The 15079-nt window shown below is 43.6% G+C and overlaps 1 protein-coding gene across 2 annotated transcripts in view; it reads left to right on the top strand.

Annotated features, from left to right (window-relative positions):
* dicer1 (dicer 1, ribonuclease type III) overlaps positions 1 to 13874 on the top strand; it is a 29440-nt gene extending 15566 nt beyond the window's left edge. Inside the window, exons 23-30 of one of the 2 annotated variants that reach the window (XM_038307212.1) lie at positions 668 to 1307; positions 1427 to 1579; positions 1685 to 2296; positions 6183 to 6438; positions 6516 to 6784; positions 9813 to 9975; positions 10047 to 10122; positions 10389 to 13874. In XM_038307212.1, the coding sequence (XP_038163140.1) occupies positions 668 to 1307; positions 1427 to 1579; positions 1685 to 2296; positions 6183 to 6438; positions 6516 to 6784; positions 9813 to 9975; positions 10047 to 10122; positions 10389 to 10554 (2335 nt within the window). In that variant the 3' untranslated portion in view covers positions 10555 to 13874. The remainder of the gene's footprint in view (positions 1 to 667; positions 1308 to 1426; positions 1580 to 1684; positions 2297 to 6182; positions 6439 to 6515; positions 6785 to 9812; positions 9976 to 10046; positions 10123 to 10388) is intronic. The other variant, XM_038307211.1, reaches the window with a different exon arrangement.
* Positions 13875 to 15079: the final 1205 nt, after the last annotated feature.

The following is a 15079-nucleotide window of genomic DNA, read 5'->3' as shown; positions in this document are numbered from 1 at the left end:
GATGTATTAGTGTGGAAACCAGAAGTATCTGAATTACAGTTTTAACCCAGATGACCTTCTAATGAATTTAATCTAAAATTGAAAACTTGCAAAATGTTTCTAGAGTTATTGCTCACACAGTAAAACATTTTAGCCGTCTATTTCTGTTGTAATAAACTATATTCCATAGTCCAAAAAACCTTTTCTCTCCTTGGTTGGGTGTCTTTTTGCACAGATGCATTCATTAGTGGAGCGTGACATGGATGTGATCAGCCTTTGGTTCTGTTGGTGTGTAATAAAATCCCATATTGCTGTGATGGCAGGCATTGGCAGGGTCTGGTGTCTGTTGTTTTCTTTAGATGATACCCTTTGGTTCGTTTTGAGGTTTAGGTAAGGATAGTTTGTTGGCAAATCAACATCATCATCTTCCGACTGAATCCGAGACCTTCATTTACAAATGATATAAAAAGCAAGTGAAATTTACTTTGGTGTTGAAGAGAAGATTGGTCCTCTTGGTGTGTCTCTGGTTTTGTGGTCCTTCTTGAACCACTGACTCCCACAGCTTATGAATCTTGCACCCAAACCTTGACTGGGCTTTAGTTGCTAATCCTGTTCTCCCTGTTGATTGGGCAGTTTTTTTTTCTATCTCTACTAACGTTCAATTAACTTGCTTCTATGTTATCCACAGGTATCCAAACCTGGACTTTGGCTGGAAGAGATCCATTGACATAAAAGCTCTTAGCCCCTGTCCCGAATCCTGCAGCGAAGAGGCTGAATGTAAGCACCAAAATCTCACTTTCTTAGCACTTCCCAGCAGTCACCAGGGGCCACTCCTGGCCCCTGCAGACGGGCCCTGCACTGGGAACCTAACAAATGGCACTACCGTGATCAATGACGGCCACAGAGACGAGCACCTTCAACAACTTGACAGTTGCCAAGGCTGCGACGGCAGCTCTGAATGGAAACACGACGCTACCTCAGTTCCTGCGCAGGCCCCCCTCAGCTCAAGTCCTCCTCAGCCCAGCCATGAATGTACCTCCGGGAGGACCTCGCACCACATTAATGAAGCTACCTCAGACTGCACTCGTACAGCACCTTCCCCTGACCTAACCGCCGGGCCCCAGGCTGTGGACTCCCCAAGGAACCTGGGCCCCAACCCTGGCCTCATCTTGCAGGCCTTGACTCTGTCCAACGCCAGCGACGGCTTCAACCTGGAACGGCTCGAGATGCTCGGGGATTCCTTCCTGAAGCACGCCATCACCACCTACCTGTTCTGCACCTACCCTGACGCGCACGAAGGGAGACTCAGCTATATGCGCAGCAAAAAGGTGCGAGAGACCAACGTTAGCCAGTCTATTAGGTTCCACTAACCAGAACAGATAGAATGTTTAGCTCTCTATTCCAGCATGAATCTACCAGAAGCCTTTCATGGTCTTGTGTCCCTCAGGTGAGCAACTGTAACCTTTACCGTCTGGGGAAGAAGAAGGGGCTTCCCAGCAGGATGGTGGTGTCCATCTTTGACCCTCCTGTGAATTGGCTGCCTCCTGGATACGTGGTGAACCAGGACAAAAGCAGCTCAGACCGAGTGGACTCTGAGGAGGTTGGTTCTCTTTCCTGTTTCTATAGAAACCTGCTTGGGGTGACACCAGGTTGATGTTGGACATGAGGTTGACTCTCTTCTTCATGTTTCCCGTCGGTCATCCAGGCGAGAGAGGAGCTGGTTTCCAACGGTAGATCTGGAAACGACTTTGATGATGAGGATCGGGACGACGAGGGTGAGGATGTGGATGAAGATGAGCTGATGTTGAAGGATGAACCAAAGGATGACGTCAACATGGAGGATGACCTGGAATACTACAAGGAGCACATCCGTTTCATTGACAACATGCTCCTGGGGTCCGGGGCGTTTGGAAAGAAGATCTCCCTCAGCAGCTTCGGCCCCCCCACAAGCCCAGCTCCAGGCTCCTCCCCTTCCATGGACTCCTCCTATGATTGGAAGGCCCCCAAGAAGCCCGCCCCTCACTCCCACTGTGGTTCAGCGGCCGAGGAGTTTGACTACAGTTCGTGGGATGCCATGTGCTACCTGGACCCCAGCAAGGCGGGCGAAGAGGACGACTTTGTGGTGGGGTTCTGGAATCCATCGGAGGAGAACTGCGGCACGGAGCTGGGAAAGCAGTCCATCTCCTACGATCTGCACACAGAGCAGTGTATCGCAGACAAGAGCATCGCCGACTGTGTGGAGGCTCTGCTTGGCTGCTACCTGACGAGTTGTGGGGAGAGGGCCGCCCAGATGTTCCTCTGCTCGCTGGGCCTCAAGGTGAGACAGAATATCTTAATCTGGAGATGCCTCACACAGCAGGAATAAATATCAAACCTCAGAAAACTCACAGATTATTCAATGCTTTCTCCTGTTTCACTGATAATTATCCTCTTCAGATGAAAAAGAAAAACTGGGTTAAAAGTAGGGCTGGGCGATATAGAAAAAAAGCTTATTGATAAAAAAAAATACATATTGATCGATATCGATAATTATTGAAAAGATTTTAAACCATATTTTATGTGCAGCTCTGCCTGGACTTTTTATAATATTGCTAAATTATTTAATTTTAATAAAAAACACAAACGCAGACTTCGAATTAAATCTTTATTTAACCAACTTTTTTAACCATAACAGAATTGTTTTAAAGAAAAATAACTTAAGAGACCTGAGTTATGTTATTAAATACTGACAAAGAATAAACTAAAGTGACCAGAAAAGTGACCAAAATAAATATAACAAATAAATAAATGCCCCCCCCCCCCACCGCCGCCGCCGGCCCCGTTTCCTGCTTTAACATGAGTTATTACTTTGAAGTTTCTGGCCCCTCAGTATTTTTCTCTCAATTGTTAGAACTACGTGGGAAACTGCCCAGAACTGAATATATATATTCAGCTCGTACTCCTGGGTGTGAGCGGCTGAGATGATAAAAAAAAAAAAAAGTTGGTTGTGTTATCAGACTTCGTTTTCACTGGTTCAAAAACCTTTCTTTGAAACAATTTCATCCGCCTCTCCTTGCTGCACATCTTCATGTGCTCTGTGTTGTGGTTTGAGAGGGCGGCGCTTTGTGACGGCGTGCCTGGGTCCGCGATTGTGATTGGTTGGGAGGAAGCAGTGACTAGCATAAACCTACATGCTAGGCTACAATGAGAAGGAAGGAAAACTGCGTTTCTTTTTTATCGAACTTTTATCGACCCTCTTTTTTTCTATTGCGCCAAACGTCTATCGATCGATATATATCATTATTGAATTATCGCCCAGCCCTAGTTAAAAGTACGTCTGCAACTAACGATTACTTTGCAAATCGATTCATCTATCGATTATATTTTCGGTTAATAATCGGACAGTAAAAGGTTCCTTAAAGAAGGTTCCTCTTTATGAAATTAGGAAGTACTGCCATTTACATATTTATTTTTTTTTGTATAATTTTGGTAATTACTGCTCTAAGTGGGTCGTTCTGTCAGCTAAAGGTACGCTTAAGAGTCTCTGCACTCCAGTTAATCGATTACTAAATTAGTTGACGATTATTTAAATAATCGATTAATCACAATTAATATAATACATTTTTTCAGCCCTATTTAAAGCAAATTCATCAGTGTCCCAAAACAGTGAAGAGTTGAACAGAGTTCTTTGGTTCATTATCACTTTCCATCCTAGCTCGTTTTTTTCTTACCTTAATCTGTATATTCATTCATATCTCTTGTTTCAGTGTAATTTATTGTCTGACTACTTCCTAATCCAGAGTTTTATGCTTAGTGTTTCCTTTTTAGGACATTTGGAGGGGGGAAAGATCTATTTTGGCCATATATTTCGATTTTTTTAAACAATATTTTTCCCATAAAACAATGGGGTGCAATATACTACTATCACAACCCCCTTCTGTAGATGCCGCCGGGTTTTTTTTTCTTTTCAGCGCACCTCCCCAAACAGCATGTCTACTAAAACAACAAATAATTGAATGATCAATACCTTCTGGTGAACATATACAGACTGTTCTTTCTTATTTATCTTTACATTTAATGTTGATATTTTCTGAGTAGAATATCGTAATATACCGTAATATAATCGTGTTGTGACCCAAGTAGGGATGGGCAATTCATTGCATTTGCAATTTAATCCCAATTTAAGGAAATGCAATCTTCACCCAATTCTGGTCATGTTACATTTTGCAAGACTATCAGACAAAGTTTTTCTACATCTTGGTCCAGGCCATTATTAGAAGGAGGCCAGAATTAGAGGCAGGTGTCTATTTCTATTTGATCAAAACAGACTACCAGTGGAATGAATAAAAACGAGATTTTGTGTCTCTTTGAACCTATAAAATACTAGGTTCATTTATTGAAAAAGTGCAGTTACAATAACGGTATACAGAACATTATTCAGACATCTTCCAGCAGCAGCAATTTTTCTGCACGGCAATACGAAAAGAAAAAGACGCAGAATGGAATCTTGGCCAAACTGACTTGCGAAACAAAGTAAAAAAAAAAAAAAAAATGGAAACTGTTCTGCCATCACAGCCAAATTTGATTTGAGGCAGGCTAAGTGGAAGTTGGCTACCAGTATCGTATATTTCAAGGGAAATTCAGAACAACGAGGCCGACGAAATTCTGTCATTTTAACGTGCAGGTTACCACCAGACCTACTGGTAATCACATTTGTCTTTCAGATCAGAACGATTGTGTAAGGCCACTACGATCTCTATGTAAGGGTGGGATTTCCAATGCTAATGGCTTGGATTCGTTAGCAAACATTGCCCCCCAGTGGTACTTGCATGTTACTATCACAAGTTGTTGAGGACTGACCATCTGCTCGTTGGTTCTAATTATAGCCCCGGCCTGTATACGAGTACGGCCAAATATTTACCTCCGCCAACAGCGAGACCGGCCATTATTAGAGACCCGGCCGCTAATGGAATACAGGCCAATATTAGAGGATTTAGGGCACATCCAATTAGCTGTACTATGTTTAAAGTGGGTTTGTTTCCACGAAAAATTTATTAAGCTTCCTGCTAGCATGCAAATTTAAAGGGCAGATTATACTTCTGCAACCGCGCACTTCAAATATCGCTTGGTTCTGGTGGCAAACCAGTTTTGCTGGTATGCTTCTGAACCGTCGGCTTTTAATTTCTAGGGACGCACAGCAGTTTCCCGCCAAAGCGCAAGGGGGAGCCTGATCGAGAACTCACGAGAACTTTGGCGGCACCGGCGGGAGTGCTTATCTTCCAAAACAACAATGGCGCGTCTGCAAGATATCACGATCACAGAGATGGATCTAGAGTTGCTAGACATCGAAAGGGAACAGGTTCTGTTTATGGAGCGAACCTCCTCGATTAACCTTTCATTGTAGTTGTCCTTTGTAGTTGTTTCTCAGTTTTTTTAAAAATGGCGCACCCAAACACCGAATTGAGAAGGACGACAACACAGACAGCTGGAAAGACTGTGCGGGGGCGTGGTCGCAGAGACAGATTTGACGGTTGCAGAGTCAAGCATAAATTGGCCTTTAGCAGGCAGGTAGAAGTGAACACTTTTTCAGACAAAAGATAGAATAAAGCAGGGCATACAATGCTTTATTTTCTATTGTTGCACGCAGCTACAGCTCAAACTGTACAATCAAAGTGCAGGGTTTAAAAGTTCACAGCTCAGGATTCCTGTTCTCACACTGTGCAGCCTGACTCTCTGATGCAACCTTACGACGGCCGACTGAATTTAAAAGATGTTTTAAAAGATTTTCTCCTGACCTTACCTGATTCCTGATTAGGAGGTGGTTGTGAGAGGCTAATCCTACCTGTTTACCCCCTGTGTACTAAACGAAGCAGGACGCACGATGAGGCTGAAAGTCGGCCCGATCGAAAAATTCTCACACAACTGGAGAATGGGGCTCAGAAAGGCAAAAAATCGTACAGTGTATGCCCGGCTTAATGTCCTGCAACTATGGACTCTTAATTAACAAGCTTTGAAGGGAATGAAAAAACTGAAACACTTTAATAACACATCTACATGCTTGGGGATGGTGCATAGGGAAATCTAAATAAAATCCCAATATTGGTTGAAAATAATAGCTTTTTTTTGGGCAAAATTCTTCAGTATCAGGATGCGTGTCTCATCGCTCCATCCTGGCCAATACTCACCCATATTCCTTTGTTCTCTCCTGATGCTGCTGTTGGCAGGTGCTGCCGGTGCAGAGGGGCTCTCACACGGCAGCGGTGGTGCCACGAGTTCTGACCTCAGCCGTGGAGCTGATGTACGGCTGGTTAAAGATCCCGCCTCGCTGCATGTTGTCCCACCCTGACGCAGAGCGGACGCTGCAGCACCTCATCTCGGGCTTTGAAAACTTTGAAAAAAAGATCAACTACACATTTCAGAACAAGGCGTACCTGCTGCAGGCCTTCACCCACGCCTCGTACCACTATAACACCATCACAGGTCCGGTTGGCCTCATTGGGTAACTACCGCTCGCCATGATGCTGGTCTCTGACACCGGCTGTCTGCTGTGTCCTCAGATTGTTACCAGCGGCTGGAATTTCTGGGCGACGCGATTTTAGACTACCTCATAACGAAGCACCTTTATGAAGACCCGCGGCAACACTCGCCCGGAGTGCTGACCGACCTGCGCTCGGCGCTCGTCAACAACACCATCTTCGCCTCGCTCGCCGTGAAATACGACTATCACAAGTTCTTCAAGGCCATCTCTCCAGAGCTGTTCCACGTCATCGACGACTTTGTGCAGTTCCAGCTGGAGAAGGACGAGATGCAGGGCATGGACTCTGAGGTGAGTGAGTGAACACCTGAGGCCTTCAGCCGGAATCTCAACTCTCAGCAAATATCTGCTTCATATTCCAGAGGGTTCAGGACCGAGAATAACAGACATTTGGATTCAATTTGCCTGGAAATGACGAATTTGGCATCAGATCTGCTTCTGTTGTTCCCGAGAAAGATTGTTCTGCCTCAGGAATAGCAGAAATAAAATAAAAAAGTAGAAAATATGTGGTTGTGTTTGGCTCTGTTTTTAATGATTGTCAGTCACTTAAAACAAAAAATAATTTGTCTTCCTGTTAGTTTATTTTCAGTCTAAACGTACAGATCAGAGCATTAATCTAAAGCTAATGGGTTAACCACACCAACATTTCAAAACAATCATCTATTTGTTCTGGAGCCAATAATTCTCTAACATAAATCTGATGCTCATTTAAAACTCAGATCAGTGTTTAAAATCAAACTATCAAATGGTTGCATTTTCTCACTGCAGGCAAACTCCTGTGGCTGCATCCATTCCTCTCGGAGAGAGCAGCTTGTAAATCTACTGAGCTAGTTTTCTTCCATCACATCTGGGAAACAGAAAAAAAATCCGCTTGTTAGTGCAGTGGTTTATTGTTTAATTTAAAATCTGGGAACTACACTTTAAATCAGTCATTTGCAGACATTTCAGTTTTTCCTTTGTTTAAATACCAACACGTTTTACCTACAAACATGTCAGTTCAGCTTATCTACATGTTTGCAATGTTAATATGCGTGCAGGACATCAAGCATGTATGATATGCAGCAAAGTTTATGACAGTTTTCTAAACAAGCAGCATATGATAAAAAAAATAAGCAAATATTAAGGAAAAAGCCAGAGCTCTATCATTTAATAGATGCTCTTATATGAATCATTTTCCCTCCTGATTCAGGTGTGAATAAGCCAAAGTTTGGAATACAATCCTCAGATCCTTAGAGATGACGATAAGACCTATTTCCCATCATGTCCTTGACCCTGGATTATTTATTTTTATGCATCCTGCTCCACTCTTCTCTTCTCAACTTCTCTTCATTCTACTGTCACTCCCTCTTCTCGCTCACTCCTAACGGCATTATCCTTTACCTCTGCATCAACTTCATGATCATTAGTGGCTCTGGTCTTCTCATTTACGAACATTAACATATTTGCAACACAGTTATCTTATAAAAACCAACAAGGAGAACACTTAACACCAACAGGAGTGTACCCAACTAATCTGCATCTTGAGCTGGAAGAGATAGCTGTATCTCTTCCAGCTCACAGACTCTTCTGAAATGTTTTCTTCCACGTTTTCCTGTCCAGCCAGTATAGATTGACATGAGTTTAAATTGATAAAGCAGATTTTTTTCTGCCTGTACCCTCAGACGTTTCATTTTGAACACTTTCTGAATAGTGCACTAATTTTCTCTGTTCTGCTCATCTCATTCTCCCTTCATTCCAGTACTTTAACCTGGTCCTGTTTCCTTCCTTCTATGGATGGAACGGTTTATGAAAACCGTCCGAACCGTTCGGTTCGACTGTCTCGGTTCGATTCGCGTGTGTTTCGTTCGGTTCATGTGCTGCTCCTTTTTCTCATAGCCGAAGCGTTTACACTCCAGAGCAGAAGGTGGCGGTACTGCGACCAAAGCCAACCACCAGTAGTAAACAAGAAGAAGAAGAAGCGAAGCAGCGTAGCCGGGCGTAGCAGAAAAAAAACAGGTGTGGTGGAGAATTGTGTGGGTATGGCGAGTGGGAAAGAACAGGAGTTGGAAGACGCGCCAGCAGCACTTTATAGGTCTGCTGTATGGAACCATTTAGAGTAACCTACGATGACGGCGGAAAGAAAGTTGTGGATAAAAGTGCAACAGTGTGTAAGCATTGTGCAACACGTTTTGTTTATGCTAACAGCAACATGACCAACATGTCATCCTAACCCCGAAATCCCACATACTCTGTTAGCGCTCCGCCCCGCTGCGCTCAAGACCGCCTGCACAAAACAAAGCCTACAGCCTCCTCTGTGGCTCCCGTCCGCTCCGCTCTGAATTCCTTGGAGATGGTAGAGAGCATGCGCGAGATGATTAAATTCAAAGCAGCAAAACATGTGGAAATGATCCAGGGTTTCCGCGAATCATTTAAAAATGATTACAATTCATTAATATTTTTAGATTTTTTCATTAATTTCATTAAAAAAAAAATTCATTAATTTTTATAATTTTTTTCTTATTTTTCGGTGTAACAATAAACATATACCGAACCGAAAACCGTAACCACGAAACCGTGAACCGAACCGTGGATTTTGTGAACTGTTCCACCCCTAATATTTATATAAATATCTTTTAAAAGTTGATCACAGACTCTTCTGAAATGTTTTCTTCTGTGTTTTCCTGTCCAGCTAGTATAGATTGACAGGAGTTTAAATTGATAAATCAGATTTTTTTCTGCCTGTACCCTCAAACCTTTCATTTTGCACCCCTGCTGAATAGTGCACTAATTTTCTCTGTTCTGCTCATCTCATTCTCCCTTCATTCAGGTACTTTAACCTGGTCCTGTTTCCTTCCTTCTCTTCTTTTTTCATATTTGGTGGGCGGTTCTATCTCCACTAAATTTGAAAAATATAAGCTTGACCAAATTTTGGTGTTTTCCTGAGGCAGCCTCACCTATGCAGCAACATGGCTGCTCTTTTTTTAGAAGCAGAGTAACCGTGCGGATGAACAGCGGATTTCTGTTCGATGCAAACCTCCATGATTCTGCCTTAAAACCGTGCAACCTTTGCCTGCTGTTCACCTGGGTGTGAGAGCATGACTTTGCATCAATGGCAGATTGAATCAAGCGTTTTTGTTTAGCTATTGTCAAGTTTGGCAATAACAGAGCTGAAGGTAGATAAGTGACTACATAGGGAGAGGAATGGATAGTATCTGTTACCTAGAGAGGTTAGTGGAATTAACTATGAACATCTACAGCTACTACATGCCAAAAATCTCATCGGTGTGCCGGAACGCTACATGTCCTCCTTCACTTTAGCAGTGTTTGTGTTTTCCTTTAGCTGCGACGCTCTGAGGAGGACGAGGAGAAGGAGGAGGACATCGAGGTGCCCAAGGCCATGGGGGACATCTTTGAGTCTCTGGCTGGAGCCATTTACATGGACAGCAGGATGTCCCTGGAGACGGTGTGGCAGGTCTATTATCCAATGATGAGGCCTCTCATTGGTGAGTTTCTCTGATGGTTTCTGTTCGGCGTTTGTCCATCTGTCTCATCCCTGCAAATTCTTTTCCTCCAGAGAAATTTTCTGCCAACGTTCCTCGCTCTCCTGTCCGGGAACTCCTGGAGATGGAACCAGAAACTGCCAAATTTAGGTAGGACGCCCCAACATCTTGGTTCTACTGGAAGTTAACAGGAAATAAATAAGAAAATAAGGAATAAACCTTTAAATAGTTGGGAAAAATTGCATATTTTATTATCTTATCTAATCTTATATACAGATTTGAGCCTGTGGGGTTTGTTTTACATTACCGTCTCAAACAATAAAAAGATGAGATTCTTGTTTTATGACAAAATCAAGTTTCTAAATGCTCCGTAAGTTTCCCACCGGGTGCTGATGTGTTCATGTTCCTGTCCGCAGCCCTGCAGAGCGTACCTACGACGGGAAGGTGCGTGTGACGGTGGAGGTAGTCGGGAAGGGAAAGTTCAAAGGAGTCGGCCGCAGCTACCGGATCGCCAAGTCGGCGGCTGCCCGCCGAGCTCTGCGCAGCCTCAAAGCCAATCAACCTCAGGTCCAAACCAACTGAGCTGCCAGCAGCTCCCAGCATTAGCACCTAGCAGAGAGGACAGAGCGGCGGTCCCCGGAACGCCGCGTGGAGACGCCACAGCAGAACACTCTGAGCTCACATCCTGCTTATTTTACCTTTTCCTTTGCGCAGATACAATCTTTGTTTGTGCTTCGTGTGACCACGAGTGCTTTATCGTCCCAGCTGAAGAGGTCAGGTGTGCTGCTGTGTTCGTTAGACGAACCTCTTGCTCAATCTTAGAAAAAGCTCCGGGCCCGGTGGAAGTGAAATGGGTCCGATACCACTGCAGTTTCCCGGCTCTCTCTCTCTCTCTACACCTCCAGCCGGTTTCTTCATCAGTTTGCACTTATTCCATCAGTTTTCCGAACAATCTGTCACTCTGACGCCAAAACCCCCCTCGTAGCAAAGCGAGTGAACATGAACTCATGATTATGATGAAAATGATGTGGCCTCTGACCCTGAGGCCGGCCCTCATATCCTGAGTTAGGAGACCCAACATTCCCAGTTACTGTAGATGTTCCCATGTTGTTGTGGCTCCAGTGGAAACATGCAGACGGCTCAGCGACAGGCGAAGAGCTGTCCGCCTCTGCCGGATGTACCAAAGCTGAATCAACATGTGACGATGATCCGAGGCTGAATTATTCCTGAGGAAACCAGCTTTGGATTTTATTTCCTTCTGATTAATGTTGCTTCCTGCTAAATGTGGTCGATAAGCCTTGTTTTTTGTTTTTGTTTATTTTTTTTTCACGTGAATACCTCAGTTAACTGCATGCATCTCTTGTCTCTTTTCTGTTTGGTGCTATGTTTTTGTATTAAGCTTGAACTTCTCATCTTTTTGCACTGTAACTACAATACCTCTTTATTTGACCTTTTGTCGACCTGTCGCCATGTGGCCCTGTCCCGTCTTGCTCAGCGGGAAAGGGGCGGGGCCAGTTAGCTGTTGTTGGATCCGTGCGGATGCATCAGTGTCGCTGCAGAGGGGATCATCAGGCTGCACTCTTAAGATCCGTGTGGTTTCTACCTCAGCTCCGTGACACCGACATCCACGCTCGCTGCAGCCGCGTTTCTCAGTGCCTTTCCCACGGGGGACATCCTCCACTCATCAAAACGTCACTGAACGGGTCTTTACCTTGAAGCTTGACAAATGCATGGGCTGTACAGTGTACCAGCATTCAACACACTGAAGAGGGAGGGTTACAAACTTGAATATAATCCGCAAAAAAAAAAAAGGCTTAACAGATGAGAACAAATCGTCTGAGCGAGTCGTGATGCAGCAGGAAACTGGTTTCCAGGTTTTGGTTAATCGGTTAACAAGATCTGATGTTCTTAACTTAAAGCAGCCGAGTTGGCGAAAATATTTTTGCAGATTTTAGCTGATATTCTATTCTAGATTTACATTTTTTTGGTTGTTTTTATTTTAAACCAATAAGTATAATGTATTTGTACCCTGATTAAAATATTGTGGCCTTACATAAAAAGATGCCACTTTAGCATAGGTTTGTTATGAAACCATTTTTAAAAAACGCTAAGATGACGGCTTCCGATTCCTGATCTATATGACCCTGTTCGTTTAGAACCTGCAGAACTTCTGTTCCACTGTATTGCTCCTCTCCTTGTTTTTTTATTTTTATTTTCATGTAGAGCCGCAGGTTGCTGTAAATCCAGAGTTGCTCATCTTGCGGTAACCTAGCCCGCTCTGCAGCTCCAGCACCTTCGCTCGGCATGACTCGCTGCACCGCACCTGTCGAGTGTCTGCCTGTTTGTTTTGGTCCCACCGAGTGCAGCCTGTGGTCGCCTCTCGGATCCGACATCCTGGGTCCGCGGTGAACTCTGTGAGAGTGAAACGTTTCTGTCGGACTCTGCATCCTCCTCCTCCAGGCTCTCGTTGTTTCTTTTTTTTTTCTTTGATAAACATGTAGCACAAAGAGCATTGCACTTGGCGCCATATTTTTACCTCATGTCAGAGTGGAAGGGAGCCGGTCAAGGAGTCTGGACCGCCGGCGTTACACAGAACGTTCCCGCAGGTCGCCACCTGATCCTACACTGAAAGAAGCTTACCTGCTGCCTTCCATTAATCCAACCACAGAGAACTGCTGCGAGTTCATGTCGGGCCTGGTTCTGTTTGGATCTCTGACCTCCTGCTGACAGCAGCCTAAAGGAAAACCCACTCTGCGCTGACCTGATGATCCGCTCACTGATAAACGCCCAGCTGATACCTTTCTGTTAGATCTGCGATTATGAAACTCGTTCTGCGATCAGAGGTTTACCTGAGAGGAAACTTTCAGCCCATTTTTACGCAAGTCGTTGATCATGTTTGACTGACCGAGCCTCTGTGATGATGGATGTTTGTGTGCATTTAGTTGTCAGTTTTGCCTCAAATGCCACAAACCGTTCCAGCTGATTTCAGGAAGGCTGATTCTTCCTCCTCCTTTTTTCCCGACGAATCATTGATCCGTTTATGCTCCAGCTGGTTAAGCTGAGTCGTTTCTTACCATCTGTGAACGGTTTCTCTCAAGCTTTAATGTTGAAGCTGCCATCTGTTTGGGAATGGAGGTTTTAGGATCCTCTGAATCTAGTTTCTATTTGATTTAAATGGATTTGGTGGTTGTATCTGCTCCTGCAGACCCTGAATGTCTTTATCCAGCACTGCTCTAAGTTCCAGCACTGTCTCGGAGAGCTGCCCTCCTCCCTATTAGTAAACCCTTGACCTCCATCACTGAGAAAAATCAAATCCGTTTTCAGTTTAACATAAGAAGAAGACAGACGGAAATGGTTCAGATGTTTTTATTCATACAGAAATGCTGGTGCAGCCATTCTGGTTCTGCTTTTCTGGACGAAGTGTTCATAAAGCTCCAGCTTCTATTGAAAGAAAATGGTTAGACAGTATTAAAGGTAGAAGCTAAGCATCTGAGCCATCTGTGTTTGTCTTCAATCTCTCATGGTGAATCTGACAGATCAGTCTGAGGTACATTTAGAGAGATGTTCAGTGCCTGAGCTCCAGCAGAGGGCAGCAGTGGACTGTGATGTGCAGCAGAGCAACCTCCAACCCAAGCAGAGGGAACTGATCGGTTTAGTTTGGGTTTTTATCTCCAGTTCTAGATGCAGAGGCTGATCTTAGGTGAAGCTGCAGCCCGGTTTGTAATGTAGCTGATCCTGGGTCAGCGTGGGGAACGTCGGGAACATTAATGTAACATTAAGCTGCAGTGGTGTACAGTCTGCACCTTATGGATCACAGAGACCTTTGCTATGTTTTTTTTTTCCTTTGGATGTTTGTTTGTGTAGCTCTGTATATCTCCAATAAAGTCCTGATCATCAGCTCATTCTTCCGCTCATCTTTGAGAACATTTAACCTGATTTTCATCTGTTGCAGCCCCTTTGGGCCTGTTTCCTCTCATGCGGCCGCCCGCCATGTCCTCCTTGGTCAGCTCTGAGGCTCGTCAGCAGCACCAGGTTTATTGGCTCAGTGTGAGCAGCAGGCTGAGGCTTCGCAGCAGGTTTATCGGCCCTTTGGGACCGTGGATGGAGCAGCTCCAGCAGCAGCAGGTTCATGCTCTGAACTCAGTCACTTCTCACATGTTCCTCTGCATCATTAAGCTGGTGTTTTAAGCCCTCCTGAAATGGTCACTGACTGCAGGTCAGCTGTTCAGGGTCTGTTGCAGAAGGTGCTCTGCATCTGATTTGATCCTAAAAACTCAAACAGCAGCTATTAGTGTGACTGAATATAAAGTATTTCATTATTAAAGGTGTATTAAAGTGCAACACTGCAGCGACAATCTAGAAATAAGTAAAAATTTCTTAAATTAAGTGTTTTTACCATTGATTTCAGTAGGTAAATATAATAGTATGCCAGTAGATTGAGTATTTTTACTCTTAAAATAAAATAATTGGATAATATGCACTTGAAATATGACAATGCACCTGCTTTTTCTTATTTTAGATGCAAATCATCTTGTTCAATTGGCAAAGTTTGACCTTCTCAATTCAGAAAAACTTATTTTAAGAAAACAATTTTTTTTCTTTGCAGTGTAAATGACACTTTAAAGTTAAGCTGTTGTCCAAAACTAACTATTTAAACTACCCCCTATATAAAGTTAATTTAAAACATGAATTTGAAAATGGAAATAATTTATTCAACTCCATCTTGCCTTTCAGCAGTAATTAACACTGAGATGTTCTATTGCATATTTAAAGTGGTTGATAATATAAGAGAACATAAGATTTTTAATTAAAGAGATCTAGAGCTGATCATTTTAACCAAAAGTCTACAGTTTCCACTAAATGCTGATGCTGTTAGAAGCTTTTGAGAGGTCAAGTTATCTGGATGACGATCTAATAAATAACAGTAATGTTCCTTATAAAAAAAAAGCAACACCCCCAAACATTCAGGACTATAGGCCACAGATTTTTCTTCAAATGAATCGATCTGAGCTTAAATAACCTGGAGCATGGTAGCCTGGGTATCATTATATGGGAATATTTGGGAATTTCACAGTCCTATTCTGTTATCAGGACTTTTAAGTAGTTT

Source organism: Cyprinodon tularosa, unplaced genomic scaffold (assembly GCF_016077235.1).
Source record: "Cyprinodon tularosa strain WSP-4 unplaced genomic scaffold, ASM1607723v1 ctg603, whole genome shotgun sequence".
Classification (NCBI taxonomy): Eukaryota; Metazoa; Chordata; class Actinopteri; order Cyprinodontiformes; family Cyprinodontidae; genus Cyprinodon; species Cyprinodon tularosa.
This window is presented reverse-complemented; position numbering and strand designations above follow the sequence as displayed.